The sequence below is a fragment of the Mesoplodon densirostris genome, chromosome 7, assembly GCF_025265405.1.
Source record: "Mesoplodon densirostris isolate mMesDen1 chromosome 7, mMesDen1 primary haplotype, whole genome shotgun sequence".
Taxonomy (NCBI): domain Eukaryota; kingdom Metazoa; phylum Chordata; class Mammalia; order Artiodactyla; family Ziphiidae; genus Mesoplodon; species Mesoplodon densirostris.
Genome location: NC_082667.1, coordinates 6,941,241 through 6,963,001, shown reverse-complemented (window position 1 = coordinate 6,963,001; position 21,761 = coordinate 6,941,241). Strand labels below are relative to the sequence as shown.

The window sequence follows — 21,761 nt, the reverse complement described above, 5'->3', positions numbered from 1 at the left end:
AAGCAGGCATCCTTGTCTTTTTCCTGATCTTAGGGGGAAGACTTCAATCTTTCACCATTAAGCATGAAGTTAGTTATGGATTTTTCATAAACACTCTTTATCAGGTTGAGGAAGTTCTTATTTATTCCTTGTTTGTTGAGTGTTTTTATCTTGAGAGGATGTTGGATTTTGTCAGATGCTTTTTCTGCATCAGTTGAGATGATCATGTGGTTTTTCCCCTTCATTTCATATTTGGTGTATTACAATGATTGATTTTTGTATGTTGAAACACCTTGCATTCTAGAGTAAATCCCACTTGGTCATGGTGTATAATTCTTTTAATATGTTGCTGGGTTCGGTCTGCTAGTATTTTGTTGAGGAATTTTACATCTATATTCCTAAGGGATATTAGTTTTTAGTTTTCTTTTCTTGTGATGTCTTTATCTAGCTTTGGCATCAGGGTAACTAACGCTGGTCACATAGAATGACTTAGGAAGTGTTCCCTCCTCTTGTATTTTTTTGAAGAGTTTGAGGACTGGTGTTAATCCTTTAAATGATTGGTAGAATTTGCCTGGGAAGTCATCTGGTCCTGGAGTTTCCTGGGAGGTTTTTGATTACTGATTCAATCTCATTCCTTGTTACAGATATGTCCATATTTTCTATTTCTTCTTGAGTTTCTTTTGGTAGTTTGTGTGTTTCTAGGAATTTGTCCATTTCATCTAGGTATCTCATTTGTTAGCATACAGTTATTCATAGTGTTCTCTTATAATGCTTTTTATTTCTGTATATTCAATAGTAATGACCCCCTTTCATTTCTTATTTTAGTAATTTTCAGGTCTTCACTTTTTTTCTTAGTCTACTCAAAGGTGTGTCAATTTTATTGACCGTTTCAAATAACCAGCTTTTGGTTTCATTGATTTTCTGTGTTGTTTTTCTATCTTCCATTTTGTTTATCTCCACTGTAATCTTTTTTTTTTTTTTTTTTTGGCCACATTGGGTCTTCGTTGCTGCGCACGGGCTTTCTCTAGCTGCTGTGAGCAGGGGCTACTCTTTGCTGCGGTGCACAGGCTTCTCATTGCGGTGGCTTCTCTTGTTGCGGAGCGCAGGTTCTAGACACACAGGCTCAGTAGTTGTGGCTCGCGGGCTTAGTTGCTCCGTGGCATGCCCACTCTAATCTTTATCATCTCCTTCCTTCTGCTAGTTTTGGGTTTAATTTGCTTGAGATCCTCCTTTTTAATGAGGCATTTACAGCTGCAAGTTTCCTCTCAGCACTGCTCTTGCTGCATCCAATAAAATTCAGTATGTTACCTTCATTTCCATTTGTCTCAAAGCATTTTCTAGTTTCTCTTTTCTTTTTTAACCCATTAGTTGTTTAGGGGCATGTTGTTTAATTTCCACATATTTGTGAGGTTTCCAGTTTTTCTGTTATTGGTTCCTAGTTTCCTTCCACTGTGATTGGAAAAGATACTTTGTGTGATTTTACTCTTTTAAAAATTATTGCAGGGACTTTCCTGGTGGTCCAGTGGGTAAGACTCCACACTCCCAATGCAGGGGGGCCCGGATTGAATCCCTGGTCGGAGAACTAGGTCCCGCATGCATGCCGCAACTAAGGAGTCTGCATGCCGCAACTAAAGATCCTGCATGCCACAACTTAGACCTGGCACAGCCTAAATAAAATTTTTTTGTGTGTGTGTGTGTGGTATGCGGGCCTCTCACTGTTGTGGCCTCTCCCATTGCAGAGCACAGGCTCCGGATGCGCAGACTCAGCGGCCATGGCTCACAGGCCCAGCCGCTCTGCGGCATGTGGTATCTTCCTGGACGGGGGCACGAACCCGTGTCCCCTGCATCGGCAGGTGGACTCTCAACCACTGCGCCACCAGAGAAGCCCCTAAATAAATATATTTTTTTAATTATTGCAACTTTGTTTTGTGACCTAATATATGATCTTCCCTGGAGAATGTTCCGTGTGCACTTGGGAAGAAGGTATATTCTGCTGTTTTTAGGTAGAGTGTTGTGTGTTATGTCTGTTTGGCCTGTTTGGTTTGTAGTGTGTTCAAGTCCTGTTTCCTTGTTGATCTTCTGTCTAGTTGTTCTATCGTTTATTGAAAGTGGGATCCTGAAGTCTCTATCATTGTAGAAATTTCTGTTTCTCCTTCAGTTTTGTCAATTTTTGCTTCATAGTTTTTAGGACTTTGTTGTTAGGTATGTATATGTTTATCATTATTATATCTTCTTGATGGACTTACGCTTTTACGAATATATAATATCCCTCTTTGTCTCTTCAATGATTTTTGAATTTAAGCCTATATTTTCTGATATTAGTATATCCACCCCAACTGTCTTTTTTGGTTACTGTTTACATAGAATATCTTTTTCCATTCTTTAACTTTCAACCTATTTGTGGTTTTGGCTCTAAAGTGAGTTTCTGGTAGATAGCAAGCATATAGTCGAATCATTTTCAAATCCATTCTGACAATCTCTGACTTTTAATTGGAGAGCTGAATCAACTTACAAACCAGGAGGTGTCCTCCTCATAAAAAGGTAAGCCACTAGTGGATAAGGACTGGCCTTGCAATGTTTGTGTCCCTCCACCAAGCCTATCTCTGTGCCCTCCACATAGAGCCCTCTCCAACTGTTTGCTCATGGACACTGGCTGCTTCTGAGGGAACCTGGGCCTGTTGGCAGAGCTGTGTCAGGCTGGGGATGTGGCGGTGGCCAGGGGGGCTGGGCATCAGGCGAGGGATGAGCCAAGTGTAACCCATCAGCCCAAGTATTTTTCTAACATCAAAACCAGCTGCATCCTGATCTGATGGGAAAGTTGGGCTACGTATACGGGGAAGGAGGACAGGAAGAAGGAATTCCACGTTGTGACATCATAAGGACATCTTTCTGGGCCCATCCTCCACTGCTCAGCCCAACCCGGCTGAACGTGGACCAGTACCACTGGGTTCCCCAGGATGGCTGGGTCTGGCAGGTCTAGGGAGCTTTTGGGTAACAGACAACAGTCTCTGAAGGTAGAGAAGGAGAAGGGGACCTAGGAAGTACTGGGGTCCTGCTCCCACCAGTCCCAGCCAAAGGGTACAGCTAGGCCTAGTGGTCTGCACAAAATAATCCCAGGAAACTAACACACCATTGTGAAGCAACTATACTCCAATAAAGTTGTAAAAAAAAAAAAAAAAAATCCCAGGACTACAACTACCATTTAGTAAATGTCAGTCTGTACTCCAGTGCTTTCTCCAGGACTGCAATCTCCAGGAATCCCAGTTCCCACTGCTGGGAAAGGGCCTGGCTTCGAACCCAGGACTGTGGGTCAGGGCACATGCACTTAACCACCAAGTTAAACGGCCTCTGTAGGGGCAGCAGCCTTCTCTTCTGTGTGCCTTCTCCTCTCTCTAATCCCCTGGTTAGGCCTCAGCCCTAAGGCCCTTCAGCGTTTGTCCCCAGCCCACTGCCCCAGCCACATCCTCTGCCGTCCCCTTCCTCACACCCTAGGAGTTTCCGCTCCCCCGTGACCTTCCGCCAGAAGTCCCCACTGTTCCCTGAATATTCCGTGTCCACGCCTTCCACATTTTCTGGTACCTCTCCTGGGACACCCCTCCCCCACCTCAGCCCAGCAAGCTCATATTCACCCCTCAAGGCCCAGCTCAGGGGACACCTCCTCAGGGATGCTTGCCCCAACTTCCCAGTGAGATCACTGGCCCCCTCTTCTAGAGTTTCATATTAAACACTCTGCAGGGTCCTCACAAGCCCCATCACAAGTTACATTCTATTTCCCATGGCCTTGGGAGGAGGGTCACAACTCCTTCGTTTCAGGGTTGCCAGACCAGCCAGAACCTGGCACAGTGAAAAGGGGTCGAAGGAGTGTGGCTTTATTTCAGCTCCCAAGGTCATAGCTTGCCTCAGTTTCCTCTTTGGTAGCAAAGTAGCCTCTGGCTTCTGAGCAGGGGGCCTGCGCTGGCTCAGTGCCTGGCATATAATAGCTGCTGAGGGAATGGTCACAGAAGGCAGGAGGGCAAGTGGGCAGAAAGGCCACTGCCTGTAATCTCAAAACCCCCTGCTTTTCTCTGTGCTGGGCAGGGTAGCACAGGTGTGTGGCCAAGCAGGCCTTTCCTCCACCCCTGTGGAGAATTGGCTCACTGCCTCTCTGAGTCTCCATTTCTGAGAAGGGGGAGCCTGGGGAAGCAGAGGACACTGGTTGGGGAGAGAGCGATAGTCATCCATGCGGCCAGGCACTCTGCCCAGGAGCACAGGGCTCCTTGCAGGCCAGTACCCCTGGGCCATGATGTGGTCAAGAGGGCCCAGCGCAGGGATGCCACAAGTCCCTGCCCCTCTCAGGGTCTTGGTCATCCCATCTGTCAAATGGGTACAATCATCCCCACCCCCCACCCAGCTCATCAAAGCCAATAGAGCTGAAAGCACTTTGGAAAGTGAATTCATTGTACAAATGGAGAAGGTTATTATTAGACCCAGAGAGAAAAAACAAGCAAAAAGGTGGAGTAAGTGCTTAGGGCTCTCGCCTTGAGCCCCTCAAGGAAAAGGGAAGCAGGCCGTGGGCAGGAAGAACAGCACCTACAGGGAGGTGGGGGCTGGGTCCTGGCTCTGCCAAGAACTGGTCACTTCCCCCGGGACTCGGTTTCCTCACCTGTACAGAGGGGAGCACAATCCCTGCTGGCCTCCCTCCAAGGGCCTCAGTGTGGCTTCAGTGAGAGAGCGGGTGCAGAAGAGCTTTGCAAACTGTAAAGTGCAGTGCACACATGCAGGCTAACTGCAGTTCTGCGACCCAGGCCCAGCTGGGCTCTGGGGAGTGGACACAGTAAATGCTGACGACGAAAACCCTGTTGGAGGCCCAGAGGGTCCTTCGAGCGCCCTCAGATCCTGAACTCCTTCTCCCTGTCCCTTCAACTTCCCTGGAATCCTCTGTTCTGGAGTCCAAGAGGCTTGACCATGGGGTCGCTGAGGCCTGGAGAGAAGAGAAGCTCCTGCCCAGGGCTGGCCCCCACTCCCACTCTGAATCTGAAGCTGCGACCACACCAGCCACACAGTTGGCAAGTTCCCACCTGTGGCCTCTGAGCCCCGGCACGTGGCCAGTGAGTTTCTCATGATTAACAAATGCACTCCTGATGGTGAGGAAGGGCCATTGTCCTCGGCCCTCTTTTTCATGATCATCACCCTTTCAGTGAGGTCTGTGTGCATCTAGATAGTCTGTCTCTGTGCGTCAACTCCACTCCTGGGGAGGGTTAGAATGGCAGGTGGTGAATTCTTCCTTGCAGCACCCCAGGTGGCCACCAGCCCAGGAAGGAGAGCAGCACCTGCCTCTTCCTGGGACCCCCAGACCGCGGGGCCCCAGCTCAGCAGAGGCTTGAGCCCAGCCCACCATTCCCCCTGTGCTGGGTCTCAGCTCCGAAGAGAAGATGCTGGGAGAGCCCTGGATGGAGCACTTCAGAGCAGCGCCTTGAAGAGGAAGGAGAGGGAGGCTCCACAGGAGAGCCCCAGAGCCAGGAAGAAGGTCATGAGGGTGCCGGCCACCTCCCTCTCATATGGCAGCACCTGCCTAGAACACACAGGAGTAAGAGCTCTTAGAAAATGTCAGGCCCAACCTGGACCCAGCCCTGTGCCCTCCGCCCTCCTAACAACAGGACGCCTGAGTTCTAGTCTGGGCTGACCCAACCTCTGGTCGCTATAATTAGGCCCTTCTCTCTGGACTCCAGTTTCCTGATCTGTAAAATCGGGCCACTGGACATAGACATCTCTCATGCCCCTGGGGCCTAGATGCAACTGCCTTCCTTCCTGGCAAAATGTCCCCTACCTGGTCCTCCCGGTCACCTCTGCTCTCCCTGGATTCTCAACTCCATTTTCCCTAGAGTAAATAGCCCAGGAACTCGGCTTGTGATCAAAACCTTAGCTCCCTTGCAACTGAGAATTTGGGGGAGTAGCTGGGCCCTAAGGAATGACAGTCCAACCCATTTATTTCACAGAGGGCGAAACTGAGGACCAGAGAGGAGGCCCCAAAATCAGTGCCTGGGCTACTTTACTGGGCAGGAACCTCCCCAGCCAAGTCCTCCTCTCCCCAGCTCCTGGCCTGGGACCGGCTCAGCAGTTAAAGCCTGACCTGACAGGTGGCACCAGTGAGGCCCCTCAAAGAGCTAGCCCACCTCCCTGCTCCCAGGCCCTCCCCCACACCTTCCCATCCCCCAGACCTGGGCGCCAGGCACATGGTGAGGGACACCAGGTAACCATTTGAAACAGCAAAAAGCAGCATGAAAGTGATGAAGTAGGCATCCTGTGGGAAGAGGATGGGCAGCCGGGACCTCTCGGGCACGTGGCACAGCATAAAGAGCGGCACAAACAGGACGCGCAGGCAGACCAGCAGGGGCAGCAGCCGGCTGTCTTTGTCTGGCTGCGGCAGAAGGTTGGGATGAGGGTGGTCCCTGGGAGCAGGGTCTCTGCTCCAGGGACAGCCCACATAGACTCAACTATCACTTCCCCTGACCTACTCCATGTGTGCCAGTGAGGACCCAGCACTTGGGCCTCTGGAGAGCGAGCAGCTGGGCCAAGGCCACCCAGCAATCAAGGACCAGCCTGGGGGGGCTTCCCTTGTGGTGCAGTGGTTGAGAATCTGCCTGCTAATGCAGGGGACATGGGTTCGAGCCCTGGTCTGGGAAGATCCCACATGCCACGGAGCAACTAGGCCCGTGAGCCACAACTACTGAGCCTGCGCGTCTGGAGCCTGTGCTCCGCAACAAGAGAGGCCGCGACAGTGAGAGGCCCGCGCACCGCGATGAAGAGTGGCCCCCGCTTGCCACAACTAGAGAAAGCCCTCGCACAGAAACGAAGATCCAATGCAGCCAAAAATAAATAAATAAACAAATGTGGGGTTAAAAAAAAAAAAAAAGGACCAGCCTGGGACTAGACTTTGCCTCTCCTGAGCTCCAGTTCATGCTCTCTCCATGGCAGAACTAGACAAGCATCTTCGGTTTTCAACGTTGGTGGCTCTGAGCACCCCTGGGTTCCAAAGACCCCATTGGGGAAGATGGGTTTGGAAGCTGGGGATCCAGGCCCCATCCTGGCTTGGATGCACAGCTTGTGGGATCTTAGTTCCCCGACCAGGGATTGAACCTGGGCCCTTGGCAGTGAGAGCTCGGAGTCCTAACCACTGGACCGCTGGGGAATTCCCAGAGCAGCTACCTTTTTTTTTTTTTTGCGGTACGCGGGCCTCTCACTGTTGTGGCCTCTCACGTTGCGGAGCACAGGCTCCGGACGCGCAGGCTCAGCGGCCATGGCTCACGGGCCCAGCCGCTCCGCGGCATGTGGGATCTTCCCAGACCGGGGCACGAACCCGTGTCCCCTGCATCGGCAGGCGGACTCTCAACCACTGCGCCACCAGGGAAGCCTCGCAGCTACTCTTTGATCTACTTTGTTTGTTGTGTGTCCTTGGAAGATTTCATTTAAAGAAGCAGCATCTTGGCTAAAAGCAATCTAAATACTAGTTATCTTGTCTGACCTCCCACGTGGTGCAGGAAACTCCACATAACCGTCTTTAAGCACTGGGGCCTGGGCCCTAGGCTGGATGCTGGAGACACAGGTCAATTGGACAAGGCTTCTGCTTTCAAAGAGTTCACAGTCTAAGCCCTGGCTTGCATATCTCCAGGGGCCAGGTGCTCACTGCTAAACCAGCCAGCTGTTCCATTACCAGACCCAGACCAGTGGGACTGTTGGGACATCACCTTTCTGTGCTCTTTCACACCCTCTGATCCCCGACTGCTTCCCCAAACCGTCAGATCACCCCAGCCTAGGTGTGCTCACCCACAGGCAGTAAGAGGTCAGGCTCCGTCCCAGACAGTCCATGACGTTGAAGAGAAGGAAGCAGCAGATGGGGTTGAAGAACTGACCTGGGAGGGAGACAGGGCTTATCCTGGTCCCGGCTGCCCTCTTCCCTCTCTGCCCCTCATTCCCACTGCCCCGTCCTCTTCCGCTTCCCAGCACTCACTCCACTTCCCAGGGCTGGTGGAGCTCGTCACCATGGCTGTGATGGCTGGGAAGACGGACAGGGTGACTGTGAAGACCAACACAAGGCACAGCGCCGTCAGCCAGATCTGGGAGTCGGAGGCAAGGGTGTGAGCAGGCGGGCAAACCCTCCCGCTCAAGCCCTGGCCCAGGAACAGGACACTGGGGCCTGGCTCAGCATGTCTCTGACCCACCATGACCCTGTCACCTTGGGTGGACCAGGTGAGTACTAAGGCCCCAGTGCATTCTAAGAGTCTCTGGGGAAGGCTGGAGAGAGCAGCCCTCTCTTCCCCAGGGGTGGTGGCTGGGGGCTATATCCAAGCCAAACCTTCTGGAAGACAATGAAAACTGAAGGTTTTCCTGGCCTCTGGGGTTCCTCTGGCTCCATCTCTGTCTCCTTCTCAGGGTCAAGATCCAGAGTCAGGGCTGCCTTTTGGGGGCTGTTGGGAATCCCGTTCTTCTCATCTGGGGCAAGAGGGGAGGGCAGGGTCATGCCTGTGACCCTGTGACAACCAGGCCCGAGGGAAGGAGATTCCAAGCAATTAAAACAAGTGACCCTCCACTAGCCCAGGGTGCAGGCAAAGAGAATTAACAATGGAAATATGCCGAGCTAGTATTTATTAAGCCCATACTTGTGCCTGGCAGAGTTAAGCACCTTAAATGGATGATTTCACTGCCATTGCTTTACAAGTAAAGAAACTGAGGCTCAGAGGGGTTACGTGACTTGACTAAGGTCACACAGCTTGGGTGTTATGAAGCTAGAATTCAAACTCAGACACACTAGGATCTAGAACTTGTATGCCTGAAGCTCTACCGCCTCCCCATTTTATAGAAGAGGAAACTGAGGCCCAGAGGGCAAAGGGATGACTTTAATCCCATTGACTTCCCTTCAAGATCTTCTGCCTCTGATTACACAAGGCTACTAGGGATGAGGGTTCTAGTTGGGGACAGAGGGGAAATGCTTCCCTGTGGTGGTGGCTCTAGCCTCCTCTGGGACCTCCACCTCCCTGGCAGGGTCCCGGGCTCACCAGACTTGAGGAGCTCAGCTTTAGTCTCCAGCTCTTGACCTTGTGCCTTTGATGGTTTCTTGGCCAGGTAGTAGCGGGCAAACTTCTGCAGAAGGAAAGCGTTGTCCCTGCCTGGCTTGGCTGAAGTGCCTGGATCCCTCCCCACCCTGTTGACTTAGAGGCTGGGGTCCCCCAGTGGCTGACTCCTTTGGGGATCAGGGCTGGGCCCAGGTCCCCTCTGCCTCCTTTGGCCTCTCTCAGGGCCTCAGACTCAGGGCTGTATCTGTGATGCTCTGAAGTGGGCCTTGAGCCCAATACCAGGCTCACCAGGTGGGGCAGGCTCAGGTAACACACGATGGACATGAGGATGCCCACGCAGGGCGTGATGAAGTACCCCAGGGCGGAGGTCTGGGCATCCACGCCACCTGTGCAGAAACTTCAGCTGCAGAAGGGAGGTGGCTGGTCCACCAGCTCCCGCAGGGCTAACAACTCTTTTCCCGCTTCGCATTATGCATGTCTCAGATTCACCTCCCGCATCTTCCATTCCTCCCACTAACAAACTCAGGACCCTTGTGCCGGGGGCCCCAGCCCAGCCCTTCACTTCTCTCACTCTTCCCCATGTGTCATTTTTGTTGAGCACCTACTAGGTGCTCGTTCTTACTGCATGCTTCTTACAATCTGAGGATGGAGCTATAATAATCATTCAGGTGGGGAACCTGACACAGGTAAGTGCCAGCCAATGCCCCCAGCTAGGGAGCAGTGGAACCAGGATTCAAACCCAAGTCCATCTGAATCCCAAACCTGTCCCCCCTTCCCTCAGCCTCAGCCTACTGCCACATGCCAGTGCTGGCCTCAGGAATCCTGCCCCTGGCCCCAAGCTAACCCAATTCTCACCTAGTCATTCTCTCATTGTATAACTCAAGAGCCCCAAACCCAATCCCCAGCCCCGTCATCACCCCATCACCTCCATCTCCACCAAAGCCCAAGGCATCCTGCTCTTGGCACATTCTCTCTGCTCCCCAGAATCCCAGAGGCCACCCCTGCCCTCCAGCCACCCAAGTGTACTCACTGGCCATGGACATGAGCATGGCAAGAGCAGCGAAGATCCCAGCCAGGCCCTGGCCGCTGAGGAAGAGGGTGCTGTACATGGAAGGCATGGTGCCCAGTTGCCCGAAGAGGCTGCCCTGCAGAACTGCACAGAAGGCTGTGGAGGGACAGGATTGGGGGCTGCTGCTCAACTAGGCAGGCCTTGGGGGCTCCCTGGAGGAGGTGTTGGCAGGGTGCATAGGGGACTCTGGACTAGGTTGGGTAGGCATGAGACTCTGGACATTCCGATGTAACACCCCACATTCATCCCTCCTCCGAGGTGCAGCCCTAGGTGTGAGGGGCTAGGGGCCAGGAGACCTGCTCTTAGGTCACTGTGGGGCCTTGGACGAGTGACTTTTCTTCCCCCCTGGGCCTCAGTTTCTCATCAGGGATATGGGCGATGCTACTGCTGTCTTCCCTTCTTGGATACCTTGGGTCCTTTCAGTAAAAAGAAGAGGCTGGGCTGAAGGCCTGGGGGGCTGGGTGGGGAGGTGGGGAAGGGCAGCGGTGCTCACAGTTGATGAACCAGACAGAGGCCATGGTGATGGAGAAGAAGGGCTCGGGGCTCATGTCCACCTTGACCAACACCGCCGTCAGGGTAAAGAGCAGCAGGATGACCAGCAGGCTGCCCAGAATCCGCACCGTCTCAGGGATGCTGCTCATAACGGAGGAGGGCAGAGTGGGCATCGCTGGGCCCAGGCCAGGGGAGGGGAGGGGGCAAGAGTCTCATCCCAGGGCTGGACAGTGGGGGATGGGGAGAGATTCAGCGGGGAGGGGAGGAAGGATGGGAGGTCTTCCCTGGCCCCAGATGGAGCTGCCTCAGCAAAGGCGGGGAAGGGACAACAGAGGGATGGCCTGGCATTGAGCCCAAGGGGCAGGGCTTCTCACCACTGGTACAGGAAGGAGTTGAGGAGTGTGAAGAGCAGCAGAGGCAGCTGGGACAGCAGTGTCACCCAGTTGTTGAAGTTGAAGGTGTCTGCAGGCCTCGTGTGGTTGGTGCCCAGGGTCTCGGTGGTGCCGTTGGCCCCTGCCAGACGCCCCTGGAAGTACTGCCAGGATGCCAGGGGAGTGGGGTACAGGGTTACCCTACAACCTACCCTCAGGAACCCCCCAGCCTTCTCCCTCTGCCTCCTCCCATGCTTGGGATTGCTCCGTTAACTTCTGCGGGACTGACTCTCTGTCTTTGCACCGTCCCCAGCACCTGGCGCACAGTTGGAGCTTGATGAACGTGCATTGAATTGAACGGCTGAAGTCTGGGTCCAAGCCCAAGCACTAAGAACCCCCAACTTGGGCCTTGCTCCATCTTTGGATCACCCCTCCTCTCCTGTGCCCTGGCTCCAGCCCCCACCCTCACTCCTGCAGCAGCTTCCAGGTTCCCAAGTATTTATGGAGCTCCTACTGTAAGCCAGGCTCTGGCCCAGGTGCTGACCAACTGCTTACTCTCTGGAACACACATTCTGCCATGACTCTGCTTAACTTCCCCGCTCCCCATCCATGGCTCCCTGTTGCCTGCAAGGCAAAGCCCCAAGGTTTTGGAACAGCATTTGGGGCCCTTCAGAACCAGACCCTGGTCTCCCTTTTGTGCCCCATTTCCTGTTCCGTCCTGCTAAGCTCCAGTCACCCCAAGCTCTGGCCCTTTCTCTGAATAAGCTGGTACTCTCCTGCCTCTCGGTGTCTTTGCAAGGCTGCTGTCTCCGCCTGGAGTGCCCTCTCCCCTCCTACCACTCCCCTCCCCCAACACAAATGCTTTACCCAAGTTACAAATCACCTCTTCCGTTAAGCAGAAGGAATTGCTCCCTCCCCTGGGGACCCACAGGACTCTGCTCCAAGCCTGGGATGGCACGTGTCATGTTACATTATTTATATTTCTTATGCACCCATCTTGCTCTCAAGACCATGGGCTGATTCATCTTTGGGTCTCCAGGGCCCAGCACAGAGCCAGGCACTAAAGAGGCATCTGGAAAGTTGTTGCATTTAATATATAAGAATAACCCAGTCCCATAGAGAACACAAGCCCCACATTCCTGCCTTCCCTTGAAAGAATGTAAGCTCCGTGAGGATGAAACCTTCCTCTGCTATGTTTCCTTCTGTACCCCCAGTGCCAGGAACTCTAGGTGTACACTAACTATTTGTTGGATGAATGAATGTAATTCATGCTATTTCAAAGAAAACCAAAGGCTTGGATAACCCACTTTTTGAGTGACTAGCAAGGGATAGTGACAAACAGGGGAAGTAGGTGGGTAGCTCCTTGCTGGTTCCACAGGATCCCCTGACCTGGTGGCCTTGCCCCTCTAGGATCTGGGCATCCCTCAAAGCTTGGTCGTCCTAGCCATGAGAGAGGCACCTCCCCTCTCTGAGGATCCTGCCTCAGCCGACAAACGGACTTAATGAGGAATCAAAGGCGGCGTGGTGGGGAAAGGCAGCTGGAGGGACGGACGGTGGTTGTGACCGTGGGGCTGTCACTCCAGCCACGAGTCTCACCGGGATGGCTGTGATGAAGAAGTTCCAGGGAAGGAGGGTGCCCAGCCCCAGGATGAAGAAGCTGATCCCGACCAGGTGGTAGCTGTGAGGATCATTCAGAAGGTCACCCGGAGGACGTCCCGCTTCGGCGGCCCCTCCCACCTCCCAGGGCAGCTCCTCCAGAGAGCGGACTACAACCCCCATCACCCAGGCTCAGGCACCCAAGGGAGGCGGCTGACGGGAATTGTAGTTCCAGCTGGTCTGCTTTGAGCTTTGGAGAGCCCGAAGGGAGCGGGTCTGAGCTGCCCACGGCCACCGGATCCCCATACGCACCCCATCCGGTCCCCAACTTGCCTGTCCTGCGGGGCGTCTCCTCGCGCCATGGCCGCCCAGCGGGATGCGCCCGGGTGGGAGAGAGATGGGGAAGCCGCACCTGCACTTGCTCCGGGGCCCGTGGGCCGAGCCGGGGACCCTGGAGGCTGGGTCTTGCAGGTGGTGGACAGGGGAAGGAGGGGTCGGGTCTCCTCGAGTCTGGAGCGGGGTAGGGGGAGGCTGGAGCCGGGCAGGGAGCCTCGGGCCGATTTCGCATAGTCTCAGGCTCCGCAGGCTCCGACCTCGGCTCCGCCCCCGGGGCGGGGACAGAGGGTCGCACCACCCCTCCCGGCCTCAGGACTGGGGACTCCAGACTCCCGTGTATGACCCCGGCCCGACTACGCCGTCCCCGGACCCCAATGCACCCAGCGCCGCCCGAGAGGCGGTGACCCGGGAAGATTCCCCCGCCGCCTCCCCTCTCTGCGGGCGTCTGGCCCGGACCAGTGCGGGCGGGTTGGGGGGAGGTAGTGGGGAAGGTGCCCCCCCACCCCCCCAGCGGAGTGCTGTGGAGCTGACCTGGCGCAGGGTTCTCCCGGCTCCGCCAAGTCGGAGGTGGTGCCGTGGCGCTGCTACCGCCGGCTAACTTGGGAGACTGCCGAGGGGCCGGGTCGCCGCGCGCCCGCCAAGCCCCGGCCGAGGGTGTAATCCGAGAGCGGCCGGTGCCGGGGGAAGCCAGAGAGACCGTCAGTCGCCAGCGGTCCTGGCGGGCTGCGCCTAGATGGGTCCCCCGGGAGGCAGAGGGGAGGGCCAAGTGCAGGTGCCGGTCTGGAAGACAGACGAACAGATGGACCCTTCTTCTCCAGTGGGTGCCTGGGGAAGCACAACGGAGGGGCGAGTCCCTCCGGGGCCTCCAGGCGGGCTTCCCGGTGGCGGTGTGGCTGAGCTCCGGAGCAGTGAGGAGATAAGCAAAGGGTCCGGAGGAATGGGTGAGCCGGAGGTGAGCCCAGACCCGCTCCCTGGCCTCGCCTGGTGCCCTCCCACCACCGCCGCTTTAAAAAAAAAATTACCTTCAGCGGTCCCACGTCACACCTTATCAAACATGAAGATGCACCCACTTCCCACTTTTTTCCGTTAAAAACTTTGAAAGATGATAGACCATTGCCCTTTTGTAATTAATTCTCTCTAACTCATATAATTTACGAGTGGGTTTGTTTTCTCTTCAATCGCCATGCGTATTGGGGATGCTGGAGAAATAAGAGGTTTTAAATCACAAATTATTTTCATTAGTAATGACACTTTTTGGCCATTTCCAGGTTCTTGTGGGTTTTTTTTCCTCTAGCCGACTGTGAGTATGTGAAGCAAAGACTGTACTTACCTGTTTTTGTTTTTAATATTTATTTATTTGGTTGCACTGGGTCTTAGTTGTGGCAGGTGGGCTCCTTAGTTGTGGCTCGCCAGCTCCTTAGTTGTGGCATGTGAACTCTTAGTTGTGGCATGCATGTGGGATCTAGTTCCCTGACCAGGGATTGAACCCGGGCCCACTGCATTGGGAGCGCGGAGTCTTAACCACTGTGCCACCAGGAAAGTCCCTGCTTACCTGCTTTACTGTTTATTACAAACATCTAGCGCCACTGCCCGGTACATAGCAGGTGCCTGATAAGTGTTTGGTTAATAAATGGATTGCAGTGATATACAAATGATTTTAGGGAGAACAGAGACATCATTAAATTACAGTGAATGAGAAAGTTATTCTCCAATTTGCTTTCAAGCTTTCGGAGTACAACAAGGGGGAAAGTCTCAACTGCGGTGCTAACATGTTTCTAACACCTGTTAATCTCTCTCTCTCTCTCTCTCTCACACACACACACACACACAAACTGGCCTCAGGGCTTCTTCTGACAAATTTACCTAAATAGAGATTAATAACTTATGTTTATTCTATCTATTTTTATAGTTACTTTATTTTTAGGGCTACTTATGCTGGTTTCCTATTTATTATAAGATATACTTTTCCTTGAAAATGAATTTATTTATACATTTAATTGGGGGGGCACAGCTGTGACACAAGTTTCCATGGAAGTACATGAGGAACTGAGGTTTAAGGAACATTGCATTTGTGAGGCTGTGAGCGAAGAGGATGAGGGCGTTTCACCGAGAGAACAACCCGTACCACGGTCAGGGACATAAGAATGCCGACACATTCTGGGACATACAAATAGATCCCTTTGGCAGGCACGGCAGGAGGAGGGGACAGAGCCTCTGCGACAGCCGGTCTAGTTATGACTGGCCTGAGGGCTGAGTAAGGAGTGTGGATTTCATTTTAAAGGAGGGGTTCTCCACTCAATCAGACTCAGTCATCCTTTAAGAGAAAATATTTTGTTACTATCCTGCAGTGAAATTCATCTGTAATAAAACCTATCTATATACGCAAAAGTTAATGTCAATAAAATACCCTAATTGTACTACCCAGGATAAAGAAAAGTATCTAGTAATAAAATAATGTGTTTGAATATGTTAATGCTCAGGCACAGTGAAGCAGTCAGATGCTGGCCCCTCTTTATAAAACCACTGTTCATGCAATGGCTGTGAATGCATACACAGTACAGGCGAACCAGCCACTCCAAGACGACTAGTTTGCTATTGGTGATGTGATTTTCTGAAATGGTGACCAAGTCTTGGCAAAATTCCAAACAAAACAAAGTGCAGCTCTCCCTCTACATAGAAAGTCATTGCGTTACTGAAAAATGCTGTGTATACTCGAACCTTACAAATAATACATTTTATCCATACGTGAAATGTGATTAGTCTAGGCAGAGAAAATTATCAACATGGTTTTCAAAAATAAATAATAGATTTTATTTTTAGTACTGTTTTAGATTTACAGAAGAGTTGAGTAAATAATACATAGAGATCCATATACTCACCCTTGCACTCCATTGCCCAGTTTCCCCTATTACTAACATCTTGTGTTAGTGTGGTACATTTGTTACAATTGATGAACCAATATCAATATATTATTATTAACTATAGTCCATAGTTTACATTAAGATTCACTCTTTGTGTTGTACAGTCTATGGGTTTTGGCAAATGTATAATGTCATGTGTCCACTGTTACAGTTTCATGTAGAATAGTTTCACTGCCCTAAAAGTCCCCTGTGCTTTACCTATTCACACCTTCCCTCCGTCCCCCAAACCCTTGGCAACCACTGATCTCTTTACTGTCAATATAGTTTTGCCTTTTCTGAAATGTCATATAGTTAGAATCATACAGTACATAGTCTTTTCCCAACCTCAGCACTACAGACATTTGGCTGGATAATTCTTGGTTGTGGGAGCTGTCCTGTTCATTGGAGGATGTTTAGCAGAGTCCTGGACCACACTCACTAGATGCCAGTAGCACCTTCCCCCAGTTGTGATAATCAATATCACCACACGTTGCCAATTTGCCCTGGGGGCAAAACTGCGCCTAGCTGAGAACTGATGTTCTGGAGTCTTTGTTCTCAGCTCTGTCAGACCCAACACCCTCTTTTTTTTTTTTTTAATTGAAGTAGAGTTGATTTACAATGTTGTGTTAGTTTCAGGTGTACAGCAATATATATATATTCTTTTTCAAAATCTTTTCCATTATTATAGGTTATCAAAAGATATTGAATATAGTTCCCTGTGCTATACAGTAGGTCCTTGTTGTTTATCTTTTTGTATATATAGTAGTGTATATCTGTTAATCCCAAACTCCTAATTTATCCCTCCCCTGCTTTCCCCTTTGTTAAACATAAGTGTGTTTTCTATTTACAGTCTATTTCTGTTTTGTAAATAAGTTCATTTGTATCATATTTTTATTTATTTATTTGTTTGTTTGTTCGCTTGTTTATTTTGCGGTACGCAGGCCTCTCACTGTTGTGGCCTCTCCCGTTGCAGAGCACAGGCTCCGGACGCGCAGGCTCAGCGGCCATGGCTCACGGGCTCAGCCGCAGGATCTTCCGGGACCGGAGCACGAACCCATGTCCCCTGCATCGGCAGGCGGACTCTCAACCACTGCGCCACCAGGGAAGCCCCCATATTTTAAATTTATTTAAATTTATTTATTTATTTTTGGCTGCATTGGGTCTTTGTTGGTGCGCACGGGCTTTCTCTAGTTGTGGCGGGCGGCGGCTACTCTTCACTGCGGTGCTTGTGCTTCTCATTGTGGTGGCTTCTCTTGTTGCGGAACACAGGCTCTAGGCACGCGGGCTTCAGTAGTTGTGGCCCGCGGGCTCTAGAGCACAGGTTCTGTAGTTGTGGCGCACGGGCTTAGTTGCTCCGCGGCATGTGGGATCTTCCCGGACCAGGGATCAAACCCGTGTCCCCTGCATTCTTAACCACTGCACCACCAGGGAAGTCCCCACACTCGTTTTTATCTTCCTCCTTGACATCTCCTCTTTGCTGATACGGGCCACAAAGAATTGGGGATTATTTGTTGCCACAGTATAACATGGCCTGCCATTACAGCTCTAACTTGTCAAGAAGTCCTTCCTGTTACTCTATTTAAAATTCCAGGGCTTCCCTGGTGGCACAGTGGTTGAGAGTCCGCCTGCCAATGCAGGGGACACAGGTTCATGCCCCGGTCCAGGAGGATCCCACATATCGCGGAGTGGCTGGGCCCGTGAGCCATGGCTGCTGAGCCTGTGCATCCGGAGCCTGTGCTCCACAACGGGAGAGGCCACAACAGTGAGAGGCCCGCGTACCGCAAAAAATAAAATAAAAAAATTCCAAACCAATTTCCCCATCCCACAACACTGCTCTACCTTTTCTTTTTCCATAAACTTAACACCTCCTAATTGTTTTTTCTTTTTTGGCCGCACCACATGGCTTGCAGGGCCTCAGTTCTCCCACCAGGGATTGAACCTGGGCCACAGCAGTGAAAGCCCGGGATACTAACCACTAGGCCACCAGGGAACTCCCTCTCCTAATTTTCTTAGACAGTATGTCCGTTGTTTGGTCTGTCTATCCTCACTAGACTATAAGCTCCACAGGGGGAGAAACATTCATCTGGTTGGTACACTGATGTATCCCAAATGTCTCGAGCAGGATCTAGCATAAATATTTGTTGAATGAATGAATAATGTTCTCCTACTTGTATATAACAAGTTTTTCCCCCCATGAATGTTAATGGAAATCTTTCTGTATCTGTGGAATCTAGTACCTTCAGGATACAGCTTTGTTCTATCTTTTCATGTGATTCCTCCTCTCCCCTAGGACATGTGTGCTTTTTCCACCTATGAGCTCTTTATATATAAAGGCCATTCCTTGTTTTGGAAAAGTATGACACTATATCTTTTAATATTTTTACTGTGCATTTTTTTCTGATCTCTTCACTGGGAATGCTAGTTATCCTATGCTTGACTTCACTTATGAATCTTCCATCTCTATCATCTTCTTTATAATCATTTTACATTGTTGCTCCCTCTCACTATGTTCTGGCTCAGATATATGAATCTTACTGAATTCCAGCCAATGAAACCAGTGGGGTAGACCTGTAGGGGAGGGTGTCTGTCAGAATCCTGGGACCAAAGCGGATGGCACAAACTGGGAAAACAGTATTATCTACAAAGTTATGGTTTAGAGAAACAAGGGTCAGAGAGCAAGAGCAGAGGGCCATCACCAAACCTCAGCCTGAATTTAGAAAGTGGGAGCTGTATGGAGAGAGGGCTCCAGTCTTTGATAAAGAAACTGCCACCAGTCCATGGTGGCCCAGCAGAAACGGAGCTGGGAGGTTTGAATACCTCGAACTCACTCTCCTCCTGCCTTCTATTCTCTTGCCAAGGACTCCTGTTGGCCACATTGCCTGGCAACAAATGGGCAAAGGAGCCCACTGATGCTATTGTAGAGGTCACCCTCCCAGGGCTTGGAGCAAGCTAGAGAAGGTGGCAAGTGGGTCTGGAGGTGCAAATGGAAAATAACCAGTACCAGAGATTTGGCGGGGAGGAAGCTTCCTCTCTTCTAAGAAAGAGATCCAGGAATAGAAAGACCCGCTCTCTTCCTCCTCTGGATATTAACCACTGATGTCAACTTCTCCCATTCAAATGATGAACCTCATGCTGAGCCTGGCAGAACAGAGACATGGGATGATCCTGAGTCCTTGATGATATTCTCAGAAGTTTAAATCAACCACCCTTCCTCTGGATTTCCCCATCTGTGAGATATTACATTTAATTATTTTTAAACCATTTTGAGTTGATTTTCTTTTACTTGCAGCTGAATGCTTGATACATGGATGATAGTGAGCTGCCTTGAGTGGCTTCTAGCTACTAATAAATAAAGTTCTATGGATTCAAATTTTCTATTTATGGGTTGTGCTTGTGAAACCTAATAACACAAAATTTTTTTTTTGGCTGTGCTGTGCAGCTTGCAGGATCTTAGTTCCCCGACCAGGGATTGAACCTGGGCCAGGGCAGTGAAAGTGCCGAGTCCTAACCACTGGACCGCGAGGGAATTCCTCTAATAATACAAATTCAGAACCTGGTAAACACCAATTCTAGGAATGCAATATAGAATAATGAACCTATTATAAATCAAGGTGTGAGCAGGCATAATTCACTGTCACCATAACTGGCTGTCGTAGGGAAACTCATGGAGCCTGTGGTAAGTTAACTGCATTCGTGGTCCCAGTTTCTGGCCTCTCTGCATCCCCACCATTTGCCCTGGAACTCTGTGGTCTCCTCACACTTTGATGCGGGGTTGAATTTGTGACTGACTTGGCCATATAGAACGTGGAGAAAGTAACACAATGCCATGCCTTGCCCTCAGAAGGCTTTGTATGCCACTTCTCTCTAGGAACCCTGTCACCTCCGTGTGGACAAGCACAGGCTCGGGTGCTAGAGGATGAGAGACCACATGGAAGAGAGCCCAACAGTCCCTTTCAAGACTATACTGGACCAGCCTACATTCAGCTGATCCCCAAACACGTGGGAGATCCCAACCAACATCAGCAGAGTTGCCTACCCAACTCACAGCTGACCACAAAGCATTAACTGAACACATCCAAAACCAGAAGAACTGCCCAGATAATCCATAGACTTGTGTGCAATAATAAATGTGTAATGTTTTAAGCTACCACACTTTGGGGTTGTTTGTTATAAAGCGATAACTAACTGATACAGAATCTCAAGGATTAATAAATCTGAACAGATATGATGCACAAAGATTCAGATAAAGTGCACAAAGATTGACCGCACTGACTGTAGGAATAACGTGGAATTTTTAATCTTTTTAAAAAATATTTATTTATTTATTTACTTATTTGGCTGCACCAGGTCTTAGTTGTGGCACTCGGGATCTATGTTGCGGCATGCAGGAGGTATCTAGTTCCTTGACCAGAGATCAAACCCGGGCCCCCTGCATTGGGAGTGCAGAGCCTTAACCGCTGGACCACCAGGGAAGTCCCGGAAATTTTTATCTTCAACCAGTGGCTTACCTGCAACACGTGGATTATGGGTGGCTTATAAGAATTTACTAGATATGGCTCCAATTGAAAATGCTCATGAGACAGTTCGCAGCTCTGCCTGGTAGAAATTAGAACTGAACAACTATGGGAAACCACAGCTGAGAGGCACATCCTTGTGGCCATCCCTGGGAGCCACTCAGGGACAGATATGGAATTGGTGGGAAATTACACATGTATGATCATAACCTAATGGTGGAATAGTGAATGGATGAGGAATTTACCAACTGGTCTCAAACTGTCCTACCCCTATAGACTTCCTGGAGCTACTAACTGTTCCAGAGGCCATTGATGTCAGGAGGCAGAAAGGGTCTATATGGGCAACTGTAAGCACACCTTGTAAGAGAAACTTTGGGGTCAGAAAGAGGGGACACCCTAATATTAGTCAGCAGCTGGAGGAAACAGTAGGAAAACATTTAGGAGAAGCTACTTGGGGACACATCTGGGAAAGTCTAGATAAAGGTCACTTCTGGATGGATTTCTCCAGCCCTTTCAGAATTGCCATAATGACAGCAAATCCTGTTTACAAGCTCACGGGAAAACAGCAGAGCCATCCAGGATGAAGGAAAGGGGTTGACTTAGTTGGCGTCCCTTGAATGGGACAAGATGGCCATTGACAGGCCTTGGAGGTCCACGATCTGGTAAGTGGAGTTATTGTCACCCACATGGGGACAACATGCCTTGTAGCTGATGGTTCACTGTAAATTCCTGAAAAACCTAAACCATGCTGGTTGCAGTGCCTTTAGCTTTAGAAATTGTGACCACCAGCCCCTTGGATTCCCTTTAATGGTTAACACTCAATCCTTTGGCATCCTCAAGTGGCTTAGCAAAGAATAATGGGTAAGACAGCAGCTGCAGCTGAGGTACAGGGTTTGAATCTCCACGAATTCCCAGTTGAAAACAGAGCAACTAGATAATATAACCAAATCATGGGGGGAATTTTTACACCAAAACTAGGTGATAAAGTGTGTCCCTTCAACCCAAAATACAAGTTGGTAAGAACAAACCACCAACAGCCCCCAGAGAACTTCATGGAGTCAGCACCTCTGCAGGAAAACAAGAAAACCATAGTCCTGAGAACAGTTCCTCTCTGGAAAATTCACAAGTCAGTTTTAAAGCAGCAAGCTGAAACCAGGAGGCATTATTTTCACCCCAATAGTAGATAATAGCAAGGAACCCAGCATAAGCAGGAAGACTGCATTAGAAGATACCAATACCAATACAACTTGAAAATATATATATATATATATATATATATTATATTATATATACAATATATTTTTATACATATATACATATATACATATATACATATATACATACATATATATATATATATATATATATATAAGACAAACTGGAACGTCTAGGTCCTGTGAACTCTCAAGACCTCGGGAGGTGAGGGAGAGTTCCTGCCCCTCTCCTGACCTTGG

The 21,761-nt window shown here is 50.4% G+C and overlaps 1 protein-coding gene across 1 annotated transcript; it reads right to left on the bottom strand.

Annotated features, from left to right (window-relative positions):
- Positions 1-5,418: 5,418 nt before the first annotated feature.
- On the bottom strand, positions 5,419-12,919 carry SLC29A2 (solute carrier family 29 member 2). The gene is made up of 12 exons (XM_060104695.1): positions 12,891-12,919; positions 12,558-12,639; positions 10,965-11,125; positions 10,592-10,731; positions 10,060-10,194; positions 9,318-9,415; positions 9,012-9,096; positions 8,312-8,448; positions 7,967-8,072; positions 7,783-7,868; positions 6,177-6,376; positions 5,419-5,530 (listed from the first exon to the last, which is right to left on the bottom strand). The coding sequence occupies exons 1-12, from the start codon at positions 12,917-12,919 to the stop codon at positions 5,419-5,421; spliced, it is 1,371 nt and encodes a 456-aa protein (XP_059960678.1).
- Positions 12,920-21,761: the final 8,842 nt, after the last annotated feature.

Bases quoted from the DNA above. Each gene is read 5' to 3' on its own strand.
- SLC29A2 (XM_060104695.1), bottom strand. From the start codon at position 12,919: ATGGCGCGAGGAGACGCCCCGCAGGACAG. The intron at 12,640-12,890 runs GCAAGTTGGGGA...TGATCCTCACAG, and splicing joins GGAGACGCCCCGCAGGACAG to CTACCACCTGGTCGGGATCA. The intron at 7,869-7,966 runs GTGAGTGCTGGG...TCTCCCTCCCAG, and splicing joins CACCAGCCCTGGGAAGTGGA to GTCAGTTCTTCAACCCCATC.